The sequence below is a fragment of the Notamacropus eugenii genome, chromosome 1 (genome assembly GCF_028372415.1).
Source record: "Notamacropus eugenii isolate mMacEug1 chromosome 1, mMacEug1.pri_v2, whole genome shotgun sequence".
NCBI lineage: Eukaryota > Metazoa > Chordata > Mammalia > Diprotodontia > Macropodidae > Notamacropus > Notamacropus eugenii.
Genome location: NC_092872.1, coordinates 340526184 through 340547761, shown reverse-complemented (window position 1 = coordinate 340547761; position 21578 = coordinate 340526184). Strand labels below are relative to the sequence as shown.

Below are 21578 nucleotides of genomic sequence, written 5' to 3'. Positions count from 1 at the left end.
CCCCCCCGTTTTTAAAGGCATAGAATAAATGCCTGTCCAACGTGTGAGTCTTTCTGAACTTTTTATGGTGTGTTCTTGTCTCTCTACATAATAGGTGTTTAGGCGATGGTTCAAGTGTTCAAGTCCTAACTCAGATACCAGATGTGGGCAAGTCTCTGTGCCCTGTCATCTGAAAATGAAGGGGGTGGCCTGGATGGTCTCAAAGGTCCCTTCCAACTTTAAATACGTTAGCTTGTAAGCTCCCTGAGGGCAGAGTCTCTTACTATTTATTTTTTCTATCCTCAGTCCTTAGAACAGTACCTGACATACAGTAGGAGCATAATAAATGTTTATTGGTTCATTGATTATGATCCCACCGTGCTTCTCCCTGACTCAGTTTCAAGTTGTTTCCCTTTTCATCTCTCTGTCCAGGTATTCCGGACAGACCTGATCACAGCCATGAAAATCCCGGACTCCTATCAGCTCAGCCCGGATGAATACTATATCCTGGCAGATCCCTGGAGGCAGGAGTGGGAGAAAGGTGTGCAGGTGCCAGCAGGCACAGAGGCCATCCCTGAGCCTGTGGTGAGGTGAGTGGATCCTCTGGTTTCCTGTTTGGTGCCCCAGTCCTTGGTGGCTGCCTGGCTTGATCGATAATTTTAAGGATCATCTACATTCATACCCCATCCTGGGTTTGTCTATGCTGTGCTAGAGTGTCATCCAGCAATGCCTGGGATATTCTTTGGGGAATCCCCCGGGCATCTTGGATTTTTAGTGATATGGGGAGTGGTGATGGAGTAGAACACTTTTCAGACCTGGCTGATAACCTACCGCTCACTTTAAGAAAATCTAGGTTAAAACCGTATCTAATAGGCTCCCCTGTATTTTAGAATTCCCATTATAAAAGAATTCCCCATTAGAATTCCCAGGCCTTTTTCTCCCTTTCCAGTCTCCTTCACATTCCCCCCCCCCCCCCCCCCAACACACACAAGCTCCAGCAGCAACACTATCCTGCTTATTTTCCTCACACCCACATCTCTTTGGTGTCCCTGGATGCCCTCCAGGCTCAAGATGTTTTTGTCCTTCACCTCACCTCTCCACTCCCCTGGTTTAGTCCAGTCCCACTTTCTGAAGGAATTCCTTCCTGTCTCCATCCACCATCCTTCCTCCAGTGCCTTCTAATCTTATCATCTCCCCTCAGTGCATTCTGCATAGCTCTTTTCTCCACCTGGTTATTTGTGTGTGTTTGTCTTTTCCATCTGATGGTGAGCTCCTTGAAGGCAGGGATCATGTTTTTTGCCTTTTTTGTTTCCCTGGCACTTTGCACTATGTGACAGTGAAGGAAGTGATTTAATAAATGCTTATTGAAGACTTACTAACTAGTTCCTTTCAAGTAGGGGTTCTTAACCATTTTGTTCCCTGTACTGCTTATATTTTCAGGAAACCTTTTCACACCCCCTGTTCTATATGAAAGTATATAAATTCATGCCTATGTACAACAGAAATAAAATAGATTATTTTTTTTCTTTTTCAAGAGTACATGAAAATAGGGGTTGCTGGGTAGTGTGGTGGATAGAGCAACAGTCCTGACATCAGGAGGACTTGAGTTCAAATCCAGCCGCAGATAACTTATTAGTTATATGACCCTGGGCTAATCACTTAACCCCACTTGCCTCAGAAGAAACAAATATGCCCAAATACCTTTTAACCTTACTGATTCAAATCAGTTTAGGCTTTCTGGAATATTTCCATGGGATTTTATAGTTATTTACAAGACAGTTCCTATATTCTATTGATAAGCTAATCCTGCCCCAGGTTAGGAGCCCTAGCTACAGTGTTTGTTTCTAGACCCCTTGCTGGAGGCAGAATGGTGGCCATAGGGCAAAGGAACTGACTGAGATGTTTCTCCCCACCACTTAGCAGGAGTTCTAATCAGAGATGAATATCCATCCCCCAGACACAGGCATATGTGTCCATTCCTAGGAGCGTGAGGGGGAGAGAGGGGTCTGGATTACGGAAGTTGGGCAGGTGGGATTTATAAAACTGGGTACTAATCATTTTATTTTCCCAATTCTCTAACTTAACATTGTTTATTGTGCTTATACCAACTAAAGAAATTTGGGGTTATTATTCCCTTGAACTTGGATGTTCTGGTTTCTTCCTCTGTTAAAAGTGGCCAAGATTGGCAGTTGAAGCAAGACTTTAGAGTTACCTCCCAAGTGGGAGCTCTTCTTGCCAGCTTATGCTTCCTCATGAGGAAGGGAGTTCTTTTAGTTAATATTAGCTGGTAAATCTATAGACCTTTAAGTATCTGTGGGCTAGGTATTTAAAGACAGAAATGAAACAGTTTCTACCCTCAAGGAGTTTAAATTCTCTTGCAGGAGATGACACACACATAGTCGAGTATGTACAAAATAAATCCAGGGTCATTTGGCCAGGGTAGGGGTGGGGGTGGTGTTGAGGTGGGAAGGATGATCATGAAAGATTTCTTGTTTGTAAACTGGGCACTAGAGCTGAGCTTTGCTCTTTCTGCTATGCCACATTGCCCCTTTCTCAACTGGAAAACAAGCAGGCAAGTAGATTGTTAAAAGTCAGGATCTGAACACTCCTCAGCATGCAGGGTGATTCTTAGGCCTCTAATGCGAGCTGAGGTTGATTTTGGAGTCTGTTAGACTCTAGAACTTTGATATGAGGGAAACATTTGAATGTCCCAGTAAGACTGAGGTGTTGGGGACTGAATGTACCGTCCCTCCCAAAACAATTCGCACTTTAATATTCCTGATGTAATGTAAAGGGCCAAAATTTGGGTCCTGGCTTGGCCATTATCTTTATGTGTAAAATGGGGAAATCTCTTTCCCATCTGTAAAATGTGGGAACTGGACAAAGTGGCCTCTCAGATGCCTTCCAGCTCTTTCATTTCATGGTGCTATTAGAACCAGAAGGCATTTGAGAGGTCATTAAATCTGTGTCGGCTTTGTAATATAGTCGAAGATATTCTGCCCTTTGGTTTAGAGAAATCACTTCTTTATTCAGCACAACCTGGGATAAGACATGCTCAAAGTCTGGTAGCTCAGGTTTTTCACTTGGTTTTCCTCTGAGTTGACCTATAAGTTTCATTCTTGATATGTCTTTCTACCAAAGAGATTATAAGACTTTAGTGGGAAGGGACCTTAGGTCCAATCTCCCCGTTTAATAGACGAGAAAATTTAGACTCAGAGGGGAGTAGTCACTTGCCCAAGATCTCCCAGAGGCAGGCAGGAAGATTCAAACCCAGGTCCCCTGAATTAGATGCAGTGTTCTTTGCACCGAATTACATAGAATGAGTCAATCCTTGGGAGAGATTTTCTCATTTGGCTGTTGGGTCCCCATTTAAGATGAGTACCTTTGTTAGAGAAGACCCATCCAAAGCCACCGTATCATTGTGCATTACAGAGGCTAGGGAATATTGTCTCTAGAAGCTGTAGTTAGAGCCAGTACTACTTAAAATATCTTGGTGTAAACTTTTGTGCATGTGCACTTGGTTCCCAGGAGTAAAAATTTTCAAAGAACTGAAACTTTAATGAGAAACCTAGACACAACAGAAAGGAAATGATCAGAGGGAGACCATCATTTGGCTTACTGGGGTGTTTGGGGGCATCTATTTTTAGATGCCTTTGATATACTCATCTTTCCAGCCTGGATGCGAAAGTATATTTCTGTAACGCCGAGGGCAGATTTGAGGTTATTTCCAGATGAGAAATGACAGCGTGGACTGATCTCTGTGCTAGGTGATGTCTCAAAGGCAGATTCCATTTTGATGGGGTGGGAAGGGCTCTTGGTCCAGAAGGAGACCCTGGGGCCAGGGGAAACAGGAAAGATATGTCTAAATTTTGGTTGCCATTTTTTGTTCCTCTTGTCTTGCGCAGGTCAAGACTTCCCCATCTTTCCAAGGGAAGGCATAGGGCAGACAGGCAGGCAGCATGGTGGCTTAGAAAGAGGACTAGATTAACAATTCAAACCCATCTTTGTGATTTACAACTTGTGTGAACTTGGGCAAGTGACTGTCCCTGTCTGGATCTCAGCTTCTTGATCTGGAAAACAAAGAAGGTTGAACTAGATTCGTTCTATACCTTCTTTGTCTCACAGACCCCTTGAGTAGTCTGGTGAAACAGTGGACCCCCTTCTCAAAATGACATTTTAAAATGCATAAAATAAGATACGTAGGATTACAGAGGAAACCGATTATATCGAAATACAGTTAACGGAATATTGCAGGGTCCAAGTGTGAATGTGAATGACCACTTATCCTTCAGAGACGATTCTCCATTAGGTCTAGATTGGGCCGCGTGATCTTAGAGGTTCCTTTCAATAGTGAGAATCTGTGCATTCATCATCATCCCCATTTTGACAGATGAGGAACCCAAAGCCCAAAGAGTATAGGGGACTGATCCAACGTCATGTAGTGGCAGAGCCAGGGCTCTGTTATTAACCAGCTCTTCTCACCTGTTCTTCTGTACCTTTCTAGTCCAGCCCAGACCTTTTAATAATGAGAAACGTGAGAACGGAGTAGTGACTTATTAAGGTCACAAATCTCATCCTAATATTCTTTGCTCTACACCACTGTGCCTTATCAAAGAGCGATCCTGGCAAGATTGCCTCAGCCTCAGGGATCCTACCGCCTCCACTTGCTTTCAGACCTTCTCTGAAGGTACGTGCTGCTGTCCCACTGGGCGACAAGGGTGTGTTTATGACTGCTCCATTGTGTCAGCAGGGAGTCTCTCCTGCTTAAAGGGTTCTGCAAGCACCTTTCTGGTCTTTAGTTTGCCTTTAATCCCACTGTACTATTAATGGGCATTCTGTTTTCTTTTACAACCAAGAGCTAAACCTCGATGCTTTTAAGCAATCAATATAAATTAAAACACAAGGATTATTCATGCTCCTACCATTTCTAAAACTTTTTTTTCCACTGTCTTACGAGGATAGAAGTGATGTTGCCCTGTTGCAAGAGCTTAGGAATGACAGTAAGACACGAAAGACTGAGAATAACTTTGAGCACCATAGAACATCTTGATTTCCTCTTGTATCACCTGATGATGACTTATGGCCAAAGCACGTTCTGTATTTAATTTGTTGCCAGTCTACATGCTGGGTTTGACTCACTCCTCAGCTTCCTGTCAGGCCTGGAGATGACTTTATTTCCACACCTTTTTTTAACCTGTTTCCATCTTCTGTTTGAATTAGAGTTCCAAGTGCTGATATCCCTAATCAATTTGGGAAGGACAGATGACAGGATCAGAGTTTGAGAGCTAGAAGGATCTAGTCCAGCTTAAAGGTTGTCTTGTCCAGTCTGCTTGTTTTACAGATGAGGAGATGGAGGTAAAAGGAGGTTAAATGGTTTGCCTCTGGTTACCCAGCTAGTATTAGAGGCAGGATTTAAACCCAGTCTTCTTTTCTTTTTAAGATATAATTAAGTTTTTTTATTTTCCTAAATATTTCCCAATTACATGAAAACAATTTTTAAAATTTTGAGTTCCAAATTTTCTCTTTCCCTCCTGCCCCTTTCCCCTCCCTGAGAAGGCAAGCATTTTGATATTAATTATATATGTAAAATCATACAAAACATTTCCATATTAGTCATGTTGCAAAAAGAACAAATAAAATAATAAAAATTAAGAAAGTTTTTAAAAGTGTGCTTCAGTTTGTACTCAGTCTATCATGTAGGTGGACAACATTTTTTATCATGAGTCCTTTGGAATTTTCTTGGACCATCATCTTGATCAGAATAGCTAAATCTTTCACAATTGATCAGCCTTACAAGACTGCTATTACTGTGTACGGTGTTCTCCTTGACTCCACATTAAGCGTTTTATACCCGATAGCCTTTTAAGAGGCTGGAGAAACTACACAAGCTGATGACGTGTGGGATAGGAAGAGAGTGACTTACTAACGATGAAAGGACCTGAGCAGCTGCTTGTAACCTGTGTGACTTTGGGCAGATCCTGTAACCTCCTCCGGCCTCAGTTTTTTTCATCTTGGAAGAAAAAAAGTTTCAACTACGTGATCTCTAGGGTCCCTTTCAGCTCCGCGTCTGTGATTGTTTGATTCCCGTTCCCTCTATTGGCAACAGGATTCTCTTGAGAGGGAGTCTCAACCTCCATCTTCCACTTATTTAGTGTGATCTCTTTAAGTCACTTAACTTCCCTGAGTCTTGGTTTGTTACTCCTAAAAATGGTGGTAAAAGTGGTAAGATGGGGTAGAAGAAATTATTCCAAAGATGGCTCCTAAAAATAAAATGGTCAATGCTAAGTTTTTTGGCTTCCCCTTTGGCCTCTCCTTGGCTTATGTGCATTGGGTGTGAAACAGCTAGGAGTTTTTGTTTCAATGGATTCTGCCTTGTTGTGGCTCTTAAAATTGCAGTTTTTACAAGAAAATTGATGAAGGGCAGAGAACAACCTGTCTTGAAGGTATGGTCCAAATCATGACTTTAATCTCATCTGGATAGGTATATCTAAGGAGGGCTGTTTGGAGTATCCTAAGATCCGGGAATGGCAGGGGCTTTCAGAAGCCATCCATTCTTTTCCTTTATCCCTGAGCAGGTCTTCAGGACCCCAAGCATGATAAGATTTTTTTCCTTGATATATTAATGTCAGAAGAAGTAAGCATCATGATCTCTGTATTTGCCTTCTCTTCGGCCCAGGCCTCTGCCTTTACTCAAGGTCTTTTCCTAGGACCCTGATGAAAGTGCTATTTTCCCATTTTCCTACTAGGGATAGGCAGATGTAACAGACGCAGGAATGGGTCTGCTAATCTCACAGATTCTGAGGTATGATAACCATGCTCCCTGTCAAGATACGGAGATCATGGACAGCAGTAATCACTGCATGCATGAGAAACCATCTTTGAGTACCTGTTGGGGGTAGGGGTGAGGGACAGAAAGAGAGACAGAGAGTGAGATTGAGAGATAGAGATTGTCATGTGGGGAAAGTACACAGTAGCTGCTGCCAGTTGCTAAAAGGACATCATATTCTCATTAACACTGAACTGCACGGTAAGCAGCATATAAGAGCAAGGAAAGCTCAGATCTTTGGGAGATAGTCCCTAAACTGCCCCTTAAACTCTGATTATAAGACTGATTTTGTTGGAGAAAAAAAGAGCCAAAAAGTCAGGTGAAACCTGAGACCTCATTGGGGCAGAGTCGTGTAACTCTGGAGAGTTTGGTTACCTGGGTGGCTTTCTCTGCATGTCATATATATATTTGCTCTCTTGTAATGTGTGTGCCTTGGGTTAAGTCTGCCTGAGGTCTTACTCAAAGCATATCAGAGAATTGGGTCCAGTGTAGGTGAGAGTCTTATTCCTTGTTCCTTCTGAGCCTTTCCGTATCCTCTCAGTCACAGCTGTGTCACAAGTTGAAGGACCCTTGCAGTCAACAGCCAGGGGACCTGCAAGTAGCATGGAAGCGATATTCAGTCTTACCTTGCTTTATAGAATAGATGTGTTCTTGGAAATTACCTGGAAATTGAGCTGTTTTCCCACTGATTTGCATAATTTTAGGTATGTATAATCTTCATTTTTGATGATGCCAGAGGGTTTTCTGTTCTGTGGCACAGCCTAAGACATGAGAGGCTCTATAGATTCTAGGAATTCTGTGAGCAAAGGGGATTAATTTGCCTACTTCCTTGTGGATTTTTGCTACGCTACAGACAACCTAATACTACATCATTGCCTAGCTTTTCAATGTACACTTTTTCTTATCTCATTTTGGATCCTACTTCAAATAGGGCTTATCCCTTTCTTCTAAGGGTTGAGATACCTTGTCGCATCGTGGTAACTAATCACATGAGTGATGAAATCTGTGGACACTGATGTAACATCATGGAAGAGGGGATTGGGGGACACAAGACTGAAAGCAGAGCCCTGGATAGGCATTCAAACACACAAGGAACCAAGGAAAGATCCTAGTAGTTTTCCATGCTAGAGGTATAAAGAAACACCAGGCAGTAGCCAAGTCAGCTCAGGGCTGAGCATTTGTCTTTAGCCATGGCTGATCTTAGTCTATAGATGGGGCATTTAAACCCCACCTGTAGCTTTAGCCCAACACAAAGAGTTGGGGAGGCTATAGGTAAATGTACTGAGTCCTGGACTAGTGAATAAAGGAAAGCTCACCCCACTTCTCTAACACAGAGATTTAAATACTTGTGGAGACTAGAAATTTCTCTCCTTGAATCTCTTTGGGAGGCCTACTGGTTGACCTCAAATGCTGTGACTCCACGACCACTTCCCTTGGAAATTGCTCTTCTTTGGGTTTTTATCCAGAAATTTATAGTGTTGTATAGTGGGTAGAATACTGTCCTTGAATGCGGGCAAGCCTGGGTTCAAATCCCACCTCAGATACTTAATAGCTTTGTTACACTAGGCAGGTCCCTTAACCTCTCCATATCTCTGGTTTCTCATTTAAGAAATGAGAGAATTTGACTCATTGGTCTCCAAGGTCTTTTTAAAATGTAAATCTAGAGTCCCATGATCCTCCCTTTCTCCTTTGTGCTACACCAGGCCCACCGGGCATCTTCCAGCTCATGATTTTTTCAGTGACAGGGATGCTATGAGTCAGCTTAAGAGAGGTGCCCTATGTGTCATCTTTGAATTTCAGGTTCAGTTAAATTCAGTGAATGGATGTTTACTGATCACACACCCACTCTGCAGAAAGCCCCATTCTCCTTCATCTGTCCTTATTTGGTTCTCGGAGAGATAGAAAGCAGCATATCTGTTTGGGATGGTGCTGGGAAAGGTGCCTGATTTCCCCAGTCTAGGCTGGATTAGGCATGACAGGGACGCCTCCCTCCCTCCTAGATAGGGACTGATCCCTAAATCCCAGCCATTGTCTGTGGCTTGTCTATTTACAAAACTCTTTGCTATTGTCCTGTACTAGATGCTTGTAAATAATCCTCTCTCTCTCTCTCTCTCTCTCTCTCTCTCTCTCTCTCTCTCTCTCTCTCTCTCTCTCTCTCTCTCTCTCTCTCTCTCTCTCTCTCTCTCTCTCCTCTCCCCCTCTCCCTCTCCCTCTCTCTTTCATTAATAAAATAATTCTGGAGACGTTTACTAGCTGGGGTAATTAATTCCAGATGCTCAAATGGTGCTGGCTGAGCAATAGCATCTTTTCTTTCCTCTAGAGAATTTATACTTTCAGATTTCCTTGGTTTTACCAGAGGCAATTCCAAATACTAGTTGCTTCATTAAATGGAAGTGAACAAAAATTTCAGTAGGGGTTACATAGATAATCAGAGGCTTATTCAAGATTCCTTTGTATCCTCGGACCAAATCAAGGAGGAACATCCCATTCCAGGTACTGAACTGATAGGAGCAGACACACATCTGCATTTTGGTTGGCATTGCATGGCCTAGTGGAGAGGTGTTAGACACATGGCCTGCAGGCCTCACTGCAACAGGAAACCCTCTCTAGTATGCAAATCGGATTAAAATGTAATTGGGAAATATTTAACAAAATAAGTAAAATTACAGTAGAATACGGATAACTTCAACGTGTGGTTTTCTAAGTCAGTATGCAATCAATAAGGATCCTTACGTATGGCCCCATTTCTATTTGAGTTTGACACTATTGGTCTAGTACACTGAACTTAAAACATAGAGACCAGGGTTTGAATTTGTCTCCATTACTTTTTTGTTATTGGAACATGGCAAGTCATTTAACTTCATCCTTGGTTTCCTAATCTGTAAAATAGGAATGCCAACACTTACAGTGGTAAGTGTTTGTTTTAACTGGGTTTTTGTGAGATTTCCGTACTTTCTGCTCCAACATGGTGCGGCGCCATGTTGTATTGGAAGAAGTGTTGGCCTGGGAGTCAAGAAGACCTGGCTTTAAATCCAGCTTAGCTGGATTTATCTGTGTGGTCTTGACATTATTTTGCTAAACCTTTATTTTCTAATCTATAAAAGGAGGGGGTTGAACTACATGGTCTTTTAAGCTCCCTTCCAGTGGATCTCCAAAAATTGAAGTACAGTAGAAATGAATCATTTTAATTTTACCCGAACTGTGCATTCCTACCCCATCCCCAACATTCTTTAGGCTTCAGCCAACCCTCTTTTTTTTTGTCTACGATATATTTTTCTTTAAAATGGCTGAAACTTTGCTCCCCAGGAGTTTTGGAAAAGAAAAGGGCTTGTCAGAAGATTTGGAATCTTTTCATTTTTTTTTGTTTTATTTCAGTTTTTTAGGAGTTGACATCTTTGCCAAGATATTTTGCCTAGCCAGCCTCACACCTGCTTCCTTGCTAACTGATCCAAGAGAATTGGTGACCTCACTTAGAAAATTTTCAATCATTTTTTTTTTTTTTTTTTGCTTAAAGGGCTGTTCAGGGCTTTCTGTGCCAGGAGGGGAAGAGCTATAGTGTGAGCCAGTGGTTGGGCTGCTGTCTAATTAAATGTTCTTGGCCAGATTGTTTCAGACCAAGTTCCCTCTTACAGCTTCTGATGTGGACCCTTCTATCTCTAACATTCTTTGATTAACACTTGTTACCAGATGGTCTTTAGAACAAGTTACTCTCCGCAAGGTCTGTGTATTTCTAGTCTACTCTATGATAAAAAATCAGCAGGTTGGTACCAAGCACCTATTGAAGGTTCTTTCACATGGATATGTGAGTAATACAGAGACAGGTCACAGCCTAGTTGGGGAAATAATATATCTCTACGTGGAGAGATAATTAATAGTATCAGATAGGAGTCAACTTCATATAGTGGAATGAGTGCTGAACTTGGAGCCTGGATTCAAACCTGGGGATAGAGGTACTCATACCAAGGCATGGTTTGGAAACATTCTAGAAGGCCTGGCTTCAGGGCAAGGTAAAGAAAGTCATGCATATTAGTCCAATGTCCCAGGAGCTACATCCAAGGTTCCAGTTGGAGGGGAAGAAGGAGGATGTATGGCAAGTAGGCAGTATAGTGTGTATATAACTGAGATGTCATCTCAGCCTGCTTCCAGGAAAGATAGCGTAAAAGTTCACCTGTAAGATTCTTGGGGGCTGGGTGAGGAGGATGGTCATAATGGAGTGGCTGAGGACTTGTCTAAAGTCACACAGGTAGAATTTGAACCTAGGTCATCTGATGCCAGAGCCAGTATTACTATAGTATTGCTACAATATTAGTCAACCAGGGTTCTGAGCAAACCCTCAACATCTCTTTCTCTATTAAATATTGAGATAGGTGATTTGATATCCTGTTATCTGTCAAGAGTCTGACAGTCAAATTTAGCCTCATTTAAAAGAAATGAATGATACTAGAACATTAGCATTTGGGGTTTTTATCTAGTCTGCTTAGTATCAGGTGCTTTTACATAGTGATAAACAGCCCTAAAGGAGATTTGGAAAAATGTCTGATTTGAGCAAGATGGGGTTAGTGCCTAATCCTTGGTGGTTGTTCCGCCCTCCCCCTATTATTTGCTTGTCTGTTTGTTTTTATCAAATTAAAAGGTTACTGTGTCCCCAGTACCCTGATCAGTGCCTGGCACATTGTAAATAGACACCTAATAATGGTTTCTTGCTTTGTTGATTCTCCAAGGAGAATGAGATCACCAAAGAGGCAGGGAAGGACCCATTCTAAGGGCACTGAATTTCCAGATGCTCTAGCAAGAATACTAGGTAGAGGTAGTTTTAACTCAGCCCATCTTGTGCTTTTGATCAGCTTGCTGAGAGCACTGGCCACGTTCGAGTGTGATCCTCTAAAAATAACCATGGCCATCCAGCTAAAAGTGAGCTTTGACTCTGTGTACATTGGGTCCCTGACAGCTAAGGCTAAAATGAGCAGACCTGAGTTTTGGGTGTGATGAGACTTCCAGCCAGGTCTCTAGGCCAACTTTAAAACAATTCAAGAATTCCACTAATAAAATTTTAGAATAGAGAGACCTAAGAAGCTGCTTAATTCCCTTATTTATCTGTGTAGGAATAAATCCCTTGTAAAGCACATCATTTAGCCTCTGACTGAAGACTTCCAATGATGGGGTTATTGCCTTCATTCCACTTTTGGACAGCTCTGTAATGTTCCTAAGCTTCTCCTTATATCAAGCTTAAATCCTCTTTCTATATCTTTTCCTTATTGCTACCAGTTCTGCCCCGTGGGAACCAGTTTACCACCCTGCTCCTCCAAACACGACTATCCTTTAAGTACAAGAGTTATCTCCATCCCTAACCTCCCCCCCATCCCCTCCCCCAAGTTGTCTCTTCTCTGGGCTAAACATCCTTGTTTCCTCCACCTTAAATTCATCTGTCAAGGTTATGAGTCCTTTTCCTATCCTGACTTCATTGTTTAGAAAAACTCCATTCCTCCAATACCCAACTATGGCCACTTCTCTGGATGTGGCTTCTTCAGACCAGACATACAGCAGCTCAATCACTTTTATTCTGAACACTGTTCCTCCATTGAGAAAGCCTAAATTAAAGTTAATTTTTTCATCTGCCATGTCATGCTGTTGACTCACTGAGTTTTTAAGTCTGTAACAACCACCCAGACTTTTTTTTTCCTACCAGCATTTTCTAGGCTCACTTTCTCCATCCTTCAGTGCAGTCTTTTGAGCCCAATATCAGCGACAATTTGGAATCCAGCTTCTGCTTAAAAACCCCTGAGAAAGAGGATTTCAGTGCTCTGTCCACTTGCGGTCAGCTATGTTTAGTAGGGAGTTCTACCTCAAAGAACAAAAGTTTTTTTAACTTAAAATTTTAAAAAGAGAAGAAAATCTGCCTCCCTGCCTCTTCCTACCCATCAGTCCTGGTTCTGATGCTTGGGACCAACCTTCATCCCCCTTCTACAGTACAGACTTAGCTATCATTTCCCTCTCTCCCCAGCCCTTGCCATTTTTTTCTGCTCTGACCCAAACATTGCTAGTTACTTAAGTTGATCTTCCCCTGTTGTTTCCAATTCTCTCATCTCTCTGGTCAGTACAAGGCTTGAGTTGTTCTGGTCAGAATAGTTCAAATGGACTTCGATTGTACTTAATTCACTTTCACCACCAGAGTAAAATTGCTGTACCTCTGTGATCTTTCTTATGAGATTTTTCACCTATATCTCCTGTCCCTTGTAGGGAAGAGGCAGGGCTGAAGAAGGAATGCCCTAATGTAAGAGGATAGGGGAAAACAGATAACCTCCAAAAGTCCACAAGTTGTATGGAAAATCATTTAGAGATTGTATGTAGGAGGAAAAAAACTTATAAATACAATGGCTTTGGTGGCGATAGTCCTCTAAGAAAGACATTGAGAGTATTATTATCCCCATTTACAAAAGAGGAAACTGAGGCCCAGATATATATAGATATATATATGTATATATATATTTTAATTTGCCAGAGTACAAAGAAACATTGGAGTCTGGATTTGAACCCAAGTCTCTGAGGGATTTAAGTCCTTTCCCCAGAGATACAACATCCTGGGGGGAAATCTCTAAGAACCCTTTTTCTTTCTCCGCTTATTCTGCCTCCTGGACAGACCAGGTTTCTGGCTCACTTCTGTCTACCCTTTATTCATGTATTGAAATTTTTCAAAACTTGCATTTTTGTCAACATCTTTTGTTTTTACATCACCGTTTCAAATATATCAATCCCCTATCTTCCCAGCTAGCTATCCCTTGTAACAAAGAATCAAAAGGAGGAAAAAGATAGTTCCACAAAGCTAACCCAAGCATTGAGTCAGACAGTCTGGGCAGTGATCTATGCCCATCATGGCCCTTGGTGTCCTTCCACTCCCACGCCATCCCCCCACACTGAAGGAAGAGAGGTGCCTTTTCTCCTACTCCAGTTCTTACCTTTGTAATTATTCATTTTTTCTCTTTCATTCTTTTTATTTTCATTTACATTATGGTCGTTATATTGCGTTCTTGGTTCTCAGTGTATGTAAGGCTTCCCATGCTTCTCTGAATTCTCCATATTCATCTTTTCTGTCACAATAACATTCCATTACATTCTTGTGGCTTTGCTTCTTCATTTTACATGTAGTTTTTAACTACCCCCAAAAGTGCTTCTGTGACTATTGGGTATATGTTTCTGTCTTTGACCTCTTTGGAATATATCAGAGCCTTTGCTCAGTTCATTTCATCTACTAGAATATTTCTTTGCCCTTTTTTTCCCCTTCTGATGGCCATTCATCCTTTCAAACCTATCTCCTGTCCCTCTTCCTCCATGGAGCCTTCCCTGATAGCCAATCCAGACTGCTTTCTTCTCTGCTAAAGCAATGATCATGTGAACCCTACAATCTAAGGCTTGATTAGTTTTACAAGTAATTGAGCCAGCTAGCCTGGAAAGTACAGGAAGATATCTAGAAATCAGTAGCAAGTAGAAACAAGGTGAGTAGATTAATTAGATAATTAGATTTCTGCTTCTGGACCAGCTTCTATTTGGTTTTTCCCTCACCACTCACTGCCAATTAAAAGCAATTAAGAGATGATGGAGAATGCTGACATAAACCTGGGTTCAAGTCCTGCCTTTGACAATTCATAGCTGTGTGACCTTTGGTAAGGTGAGCATCAAGCAGCTTTTGAAGCCTCTAAGTAGCAGAGTAGGGCCTCTCTACATTGGCTAAGGGAGTTACTATTCCAGGTATTCCCTGTACCAGTGGAACTAGAGATCTGGACCAAAAGTAAGCAAAAAGCTGACACTTGGATTCCAAAAGTACAAGAGGACAATATGGAAGAAACATGATTATATAACAGTTCTCTGAAAAAGATCTGGAGATTTCAGTGGATTTCAAGTTCAATAAGTCTGCAATGTGACGTTGCAACCATAAGAGTAAAGCTCTATCAGGGCTGCGTTAATAGAAAGAACAGTCTCCCAAATGAGGGAGGTGACAGTTCCACTATACTTGACCCTCATTAAACTAACTCTTTAGCATTCAGTTCTGGGCACCACATTTTAGGATACATACTCAAGCTGGAGGGCAGCTAGATGGAACAGTGGCTAGAGTGCCAGATCTGAAGTCAAGAAGACTTCTTTTCTTGAGTTCAAATCTGGCCTCAGATACTTACTAGCTGTGTGACCCTGGGCAAGTCACTTGACCCTGCTGAAGAGGGAGAGATGGAAGAGCTGGTTCAGATGTGAATGAATTCACTTAAGACCATTTCTGTAGCCATTGGGATCTTTACTGATACAAAAGCAGCGGGCTAACCCTGGGAGAAGGGCTAGCAATTTACAGAGGGACAGGGGCTTGTTTTTATAAGGACAGGATAAGGGAGACAAGGGAATCTTACAACCCAGGATGGGGGAGGAGAGACAAGGAATTCCATGGTCCAGGATAAAAGGGAAGTTTTATCGTGTTTCAAGGTAAGGAGGATAGACTTTAGGGTGCCTTTAGAGGATGAACCAGGGAAAAGGCAGCTCAACCTTTATGGCACCTTTGTATCCACATCAACCCTGTTTGCTTCAGTGTCCTCATCTATAAAATGACCTGGAGAAGGAATGACAAACCTCTCCAGTATCTTTGCTGAGAAAACCCCAAATGGGGTCAACAAAGAGTCGAATACAACTGAACAACAACCCAGCTAATGTCGCAGGTAGGATTTACTTCCCATTCTTTCTGACTCCAAATTTAGTACTCCATCCACTATATCACTCCGTCCACCATACACCTCTATCCCCTCTACCTTGGGCAGTTACAGAACCTTTGAGCTCCCTTTCAGCTCTCAGATTCTTTTATTTGGATAGTTTGTGTGTAAGAGCCAGCTGTCTCCTGAGCTAACTACTCGGGCCCCATGGCCAAGGGTATTCATTGTCTACTCTTCCTGTTTCCCCTCCAGTGTAGATGAGCCCAGGGCACAAAACATACTTCTTAAATTAACCAGCTTTATCAGGATTCCCTGCCTGGGCTGAAGAAGCATTTGAAGCTGATCCTGTTGGCCCCACACTGACCCAGCAGACTCCCAAACCCACTCCCCCAGCCCACAGGACACACCCAGCCCATGGTCAAGTTCACATTCTCCATCCTGTATATGATCTGCCAAAGTCTAAACCCTATCTTTTCTGGTAATATCAGGAGTGCAGCACCTGGGTATATTCTTCTTCTCAATGTTTCTGTCCAGATGTCTGGACCAGCAGGAGGGAGGGAGGGAAAGGAGACCTTGAGTTTTAGGGGAAAGAGAAGGAAGCTTCCTCCAGAGTTTATTGCCTGGAAATCACCATTCTTCTTTCTTTGCAACTACCAAAGCAAATGCATTGTAGGTGTTTTGTTTGCTTGGTGAGAGGAAGTCAGTGATAAATCACTCTGCCTGCATTTCCTTTCAATGCAAAAGCTTCCCTCCCCCCCCCCCCATCCCCACCGCTTTCACCCTGGGGCTTTTTCTTCTGTCACCTTCTCCTTACCTACTTTCCTTCTAAATGAGACTCATCTCCTGCCTATAAATAGATCAGTTTAACAAAGTCTTTAGGAAGATCATTTTGTTAGCAGCCTTTGCAGATGCTGATGGTGACCTCCAGCCAGTCTGAGTCACTGGGAATTCTGCCTGCCACACTGGAAGTTAAAGAGTACGTTCTGCTATTAAAGAGCCAATGGTTCCTTTCTTGTGGGTGCTAATGATTGTAAAATGCCCACCATCTAGCCCTCAGGCTGTAGGTAGTTCTTCTTATTCAAAGAGAAGTGGGGTCTAACCCACCCACTGGGATAATAATACACTTTACTCTGTACCTCCACAAGCACAATTAGCGTCCAAAGCAGCCTCAGAGGCTTTCTGGAGTATCCTGGGGTCGGCTCCAACCAGGTAGAGAGGGATCTGTTTATTAAATTTTCAGTGTGAGTACTTACACCTCAGAAATTGCCAAACACTGTAAATCCAGGCATGGTTTATTGTTTTGCTGATGGTCTAGACTTAAGAAAATGTTAACAATGCAAATTAAACATAACATCCCCCTCTACTGAGAACTGGTTGTTAAACATTTACCTGCGCACCCCTGACTCTAGTCTAACCTGTACCTAAATAGGAATCTTCTCCACCAAGCATCCTGGGGTGTTCATTTGAAAACCTTCAGTATTGGGGAATGCACTTCTTTTTGTTGCTATCCCTTTCACTTTTGGACAGATCTAATTGTTGGGAAGTTTTTCCTAACAATTAACCTAACCCTCTCTGCCACTTCTCTGTACAGTTCCTAGTTGTGACTTCTTGGGACAAGCAGAGCCAATCCACCTTAGCTGACTGAAGAAAAATTTCACCTTCCCACTAAGTCTTCTGTTCTCTGGTCTAAATATCCCCAGTTCCTTCTGTCTGTAAATGGTGTGGACCTCTCAACATCTTGATCACCCTATTCTAGCTATCAGTTTTCTTCCAAAAAACCTGTAACGTTCAGAACTAGCTATACTTAAGACTCTAAAAGTTTTGCTTTGTTCAGGACAAAGAAATATCGCCTCTCCTCTCCCATTCTGGGCACTAGATTTCCAAATGCATAGTAGGGTCAAATTGGGTACGAGGGCTGCCAGATCACAAACCCTGCTGACACATACTCCAACGTCTTTTTCACAACTTCCGTCCAAGAGCCAATCTGTTTTATGCAAAGGGCGAAATTTTTTACTTCTAGGGGCTTCTTAGTTCAGAAGAAAGTTTTAATTTACCCATCCATCTTTAATCTCCAACTTCCATCGCTCTGCTCCAGTCAGGTCAATGTCTCCTGCCCACATTATATGCATTCGTTATGCTGTACTCCACCCCCCCCACCCCATTTTTTCAATTTCTCTTTTGCATGTTGTCTTTCTCCATTAGATTGTAAGCTCCCTCCCAGGATGAGGCAATTGGGGTCAAGTGACTTGCCCAAGGTCACACACCTAGTGAGTGTCAAGTGTCTGAGGTGAGATTTGAACTCAAGTTCTTCTGACTCGTGCACTGGTGCTCTATCCACTGCACCACCTGGCTGCCCCAATGAGTATGGGATAGCAGAAGGATATATTAAAAAATAAAGATGATATAAAAACAAAGGATGCCAATAAGATTTTTTGAAAAAATAACTTATTTACATTGTGCTCTAAGGTATGCAAAGTTCATTATATATGGTCTGTCATTGGATCCTTACAACTCTGTAAAGTAGTTGCTATTATTATCTCCACTTCAGAGATAAGAAAACTGAGGTTCAGAGACAATAAGGTGATTTTTCTGGGGTCACACAGCTAGTAAGCGTCTGAGGTAATATTTGAACATAGGTCTTCATGAATCCTAGTCCAAACTTTATCCAGTGTACTACCCAGTTGCCTCAATAAAAACTGAATCCTGAATTTGTCTTAGGTTTAGGTAGAAGAAAGGAGAGAGAAATGATTAAGATTAGATTAAGAGCAGGGACTTTGAGAAAAATAACAAACAAGTTAGTAAACTGGTACCTTACCATGATAAAAAGAAAATGTTAATACACCAAGAACTAATGGATTTGGAACCTATTTTGAAAATTATAATCTTGACTATTAATGGGCTGAATTTACCAATAAAAAGGAAGCTGTTTGTACAATGCATTAAAAAACAAAAATCTAAATTTTCTTCTTACATGAAAACATCTAATGAGAAGGGAAGTATACTGTATGCTGAATGTAAAGAACTGGAATAAATTAAATTTTGTGTCAGTTAAATAGAAAAAAGAGGAAGTACAATAATTAATTCTAGAAAACATATCATTAAGAGAGAAACAGGGAAATTACCTTATAATCATAGGCATCATATACAACAAGAGATAAAAAAGAGGAATTCATCACTGTAGATGAATAAAACCTATGTTGACAAAACAGGATTTGAGAGACCTATGGATGACTTCTAAATGGATATCTCAACAATTTTAAGTGCCTCTTAGAATCCCAGGCAGATTACACAAATAACTTCTACATATTAAGACACAAACTTATAAACCATGATGAAAGACAGAAATCTTAAACATCCTGGCCTCATTTCCAGTCATCCTGACGAATATCTGGTCACTGGATTCAGATGGCTCTGGAGGAGACGCGAGGCTGGTGACCTTGCACAGCCCTCCCTCGCTCAAAACAAAGTCAAGTGCAAGTCATGTCATTATTTCTCTGATGGCATGGTCTTCTTCTTTGGCAATGAAGTTCCTTAAAGGCAGAGACTGTCGTTTTCATGTGGCATTTAGCGCAGTGCCTGGCACATAGTAGATATGTCCTAACTTCTTCTGCCCTCCAAGAATGACTCCAGGTCCTTTATTCTCCATGAAGCCTTTCTAGTTTACTTTAGTCCACAGTCTTTCTCCATGCTTTAAAATAAATACTTATTGCCCATATTATGTATTCAGTAGCATAATATATATTACCTAGCATTGCACATTATACTTTTTTTTTGATGCAAGTACAAGTTTAGGCCTCTCTGCTAGATTATAAGCCTCTTCTGGGCAGGCATCACTGCCTTAGACTTCTCTGCACCCCTGAGGTGTTTGAGAAATAATTAGAATTAAATTGTGTTAATAAAGCCACAGGGATCCTTAGTTCCGCCCCTTCTTTTAATAGCTGAGTTCCTGGAAGCTTGGGCTTTCCACCAACCATAATGCAAATAGATTCAAGGATGGCCTTTAGGGCCTCATAACCTAGAGCACAGGTGGAGCTACCACCCAGACACCCTCCAGGTGTAGAGGAAGGAAGTTTTTTCTAGTGTGGGTTGCTAGGGAACCGGGAATCCTATTCCTGTCCCTGCCAGTAGCTTGAGATTCTTCAGAAACCAAACCTTGAGGGCAACTTTGAGTCAGGATTGCCACGTGAGTAGGGTTTTCCCTTCCCTCAGGCAATCCGTGGATCTTTTTGACTCTGAGAAGAGGCTTTCTGCACTGGCTTGCATGACTAGCAGAAGGCAGGTCTGCTCCACAGCCACAGGATTTACCTCCTGGGGTCAGGAGGAAGTCAAAACTTGTTTGTGGACATACCCAGCATTAACATTCTGAAAGCTGGTGTGAGCACACGGGATCATAGAATGGAACAACAGTCAGGCTGCAGAAGAAACACTGGATTGGGGCAAAAGATCAGGGTTCAGTCCTGTTCTACCACTTTATGGCTCCAGGCCTGCATTTCTTCTCCTGTAAAATAAGGATGATATTACTTGTGATGGTATGAGGAAAGTATTTTGTGAACTGACAGATCCTGGGGAAATGCATGCAACCATAGAAACTCACAGGTAGAAAGGGTCTTAGAGGCTTCTAGGGCACTACTCAGTGCCTCTTCACTCTACCCCATGGGTGCTCGCTAGATCTCACCACATAGGTGCCCTTCTTGGTCTCAGTTTCCCCATCTGTAAAATGATATGGTTGGAATAGATGATTTCTTAAGGTCCCCTTCCAGTTCTATATTCTATAATCCTATTATAATGTCTACTGAAAAAGTTTGTTTCACTGCTGGACATCACTAATGATTATGTTTTTCCTCCTGCCTAATTTGAAACCGGTCTTCCTGTGACTTCCTTCTAATTCGTCTAATATCTGCCATCTAGGATCATAAAGAACCAATCCCTCTTCCAAATGACATCTTTATATTATATTTATATCTGACTTCAGATGAGGTAGCACCTCGCCACACCCCAGAAGAGTGAGAAAATTGACATTTTTGAAAGGTTGTGGCCTGGGGAGATTATGGGAACAGGGTTTTTGGTGGGAAAGGAATGAGAAGAGTCTGCTGAATGCTACCAAGAAGAATTTCCACAAATCCCATGAAAAACTAGCTTATAATAGAGAATCCGCCATATTTCCAGGTATTTCCTTTTAGCCAGAAAAGAGCCCATTTGTAGCAAAGCTGAAGAGCTGCGATGAACCTAATGGTCAAGATGATAAGGGAGAAGAAAAGGAATCTGCCCAGAGATGTGCCCCTATAGGAAATCCTGAGATGGGTGACTGAGCCTCATCACTCCTGAATTGGGAGCTAAGTCCCCTTTTGGATTGTTTTTCCCTCTGGTGTTACTAGGATTGTCCTGGTGAAGTTGCAGGATAACTAAAGGACAGAATTTCAGAGTTGAAAGGGAGGATTCCTTTTGCAAAATCTCCAGCAAGTGGTCTGCCTCCCAGTTTTTACTCAAAAGCTTTCAATGAGGGAGAACCTTCAGAGGCAAACCCTTTTAAAAAAAATTTTTCCCCAAATGAGTTAATTTATTTGTTTTCAGTTTTCAACAATCACTTCCATAAGTTTTAAATTTTCTCTCCCTCCCTTCCCAGGACCACATGCTATCTGATATGGGCTCTACACATACATTCTTATTAAACACATTTTTACATTAGCCATGTTGCATAGAAGAATTAAAACAAATGGGAGAAACCATGAGAAAAAAAAACCCAAACATAACAAAAGAGAAAATAGTCTGCTTCATTCTGTGCTCCGATTTCATAGTTCTTTTTCTTGATGTGGAGGGCATTTTGCATCATGAGTACTTTGGAAATGTTTTAGGTCCTTGCATTGCTGAGAAGGCCTAAGTCTGTCGAAACCAGTCCTTGAAACACTGTGACTTACTGTGTATAGTGTTCTCCTGGTTCTGCTCACTTCCCTCCACATAAGTTCATGTAAGTCTTTCCAGGATTTTCTGAAGTCTACCTGTTTGTCATTATAGCATAATAGTATTCCACCACATTCATATACCACAACTTGTTTAGTCATTTCCCCATTGATGGACATCCCCTTGATTTT

General features: G+C 41.9%; 1 protein-coding gene across 7 annotated transcripts in view; it reads left to right on the top strand.

The window, feature by feature from the left end:
* JADE2 (jade family PHD finger 2) overlaps positions 1-21578 on the top strand; it is a 179242-nt gene that overhangs the window by 69364 nt on the left and 88300 nt on the right. For all 7 annotated transcript variants that reach the window (XM_072629921.1, XM_072629925.1, XM_072629923.1 and 4 more), the window contains one exon: positions 412-569. In XM_072629921.1, the coding sequence (XP_072486022.1) occupies positions 412-569 (158 nt within the window). The remainder of the gene's footprint in view (positions 1-411; positions 570-21578) is intronic.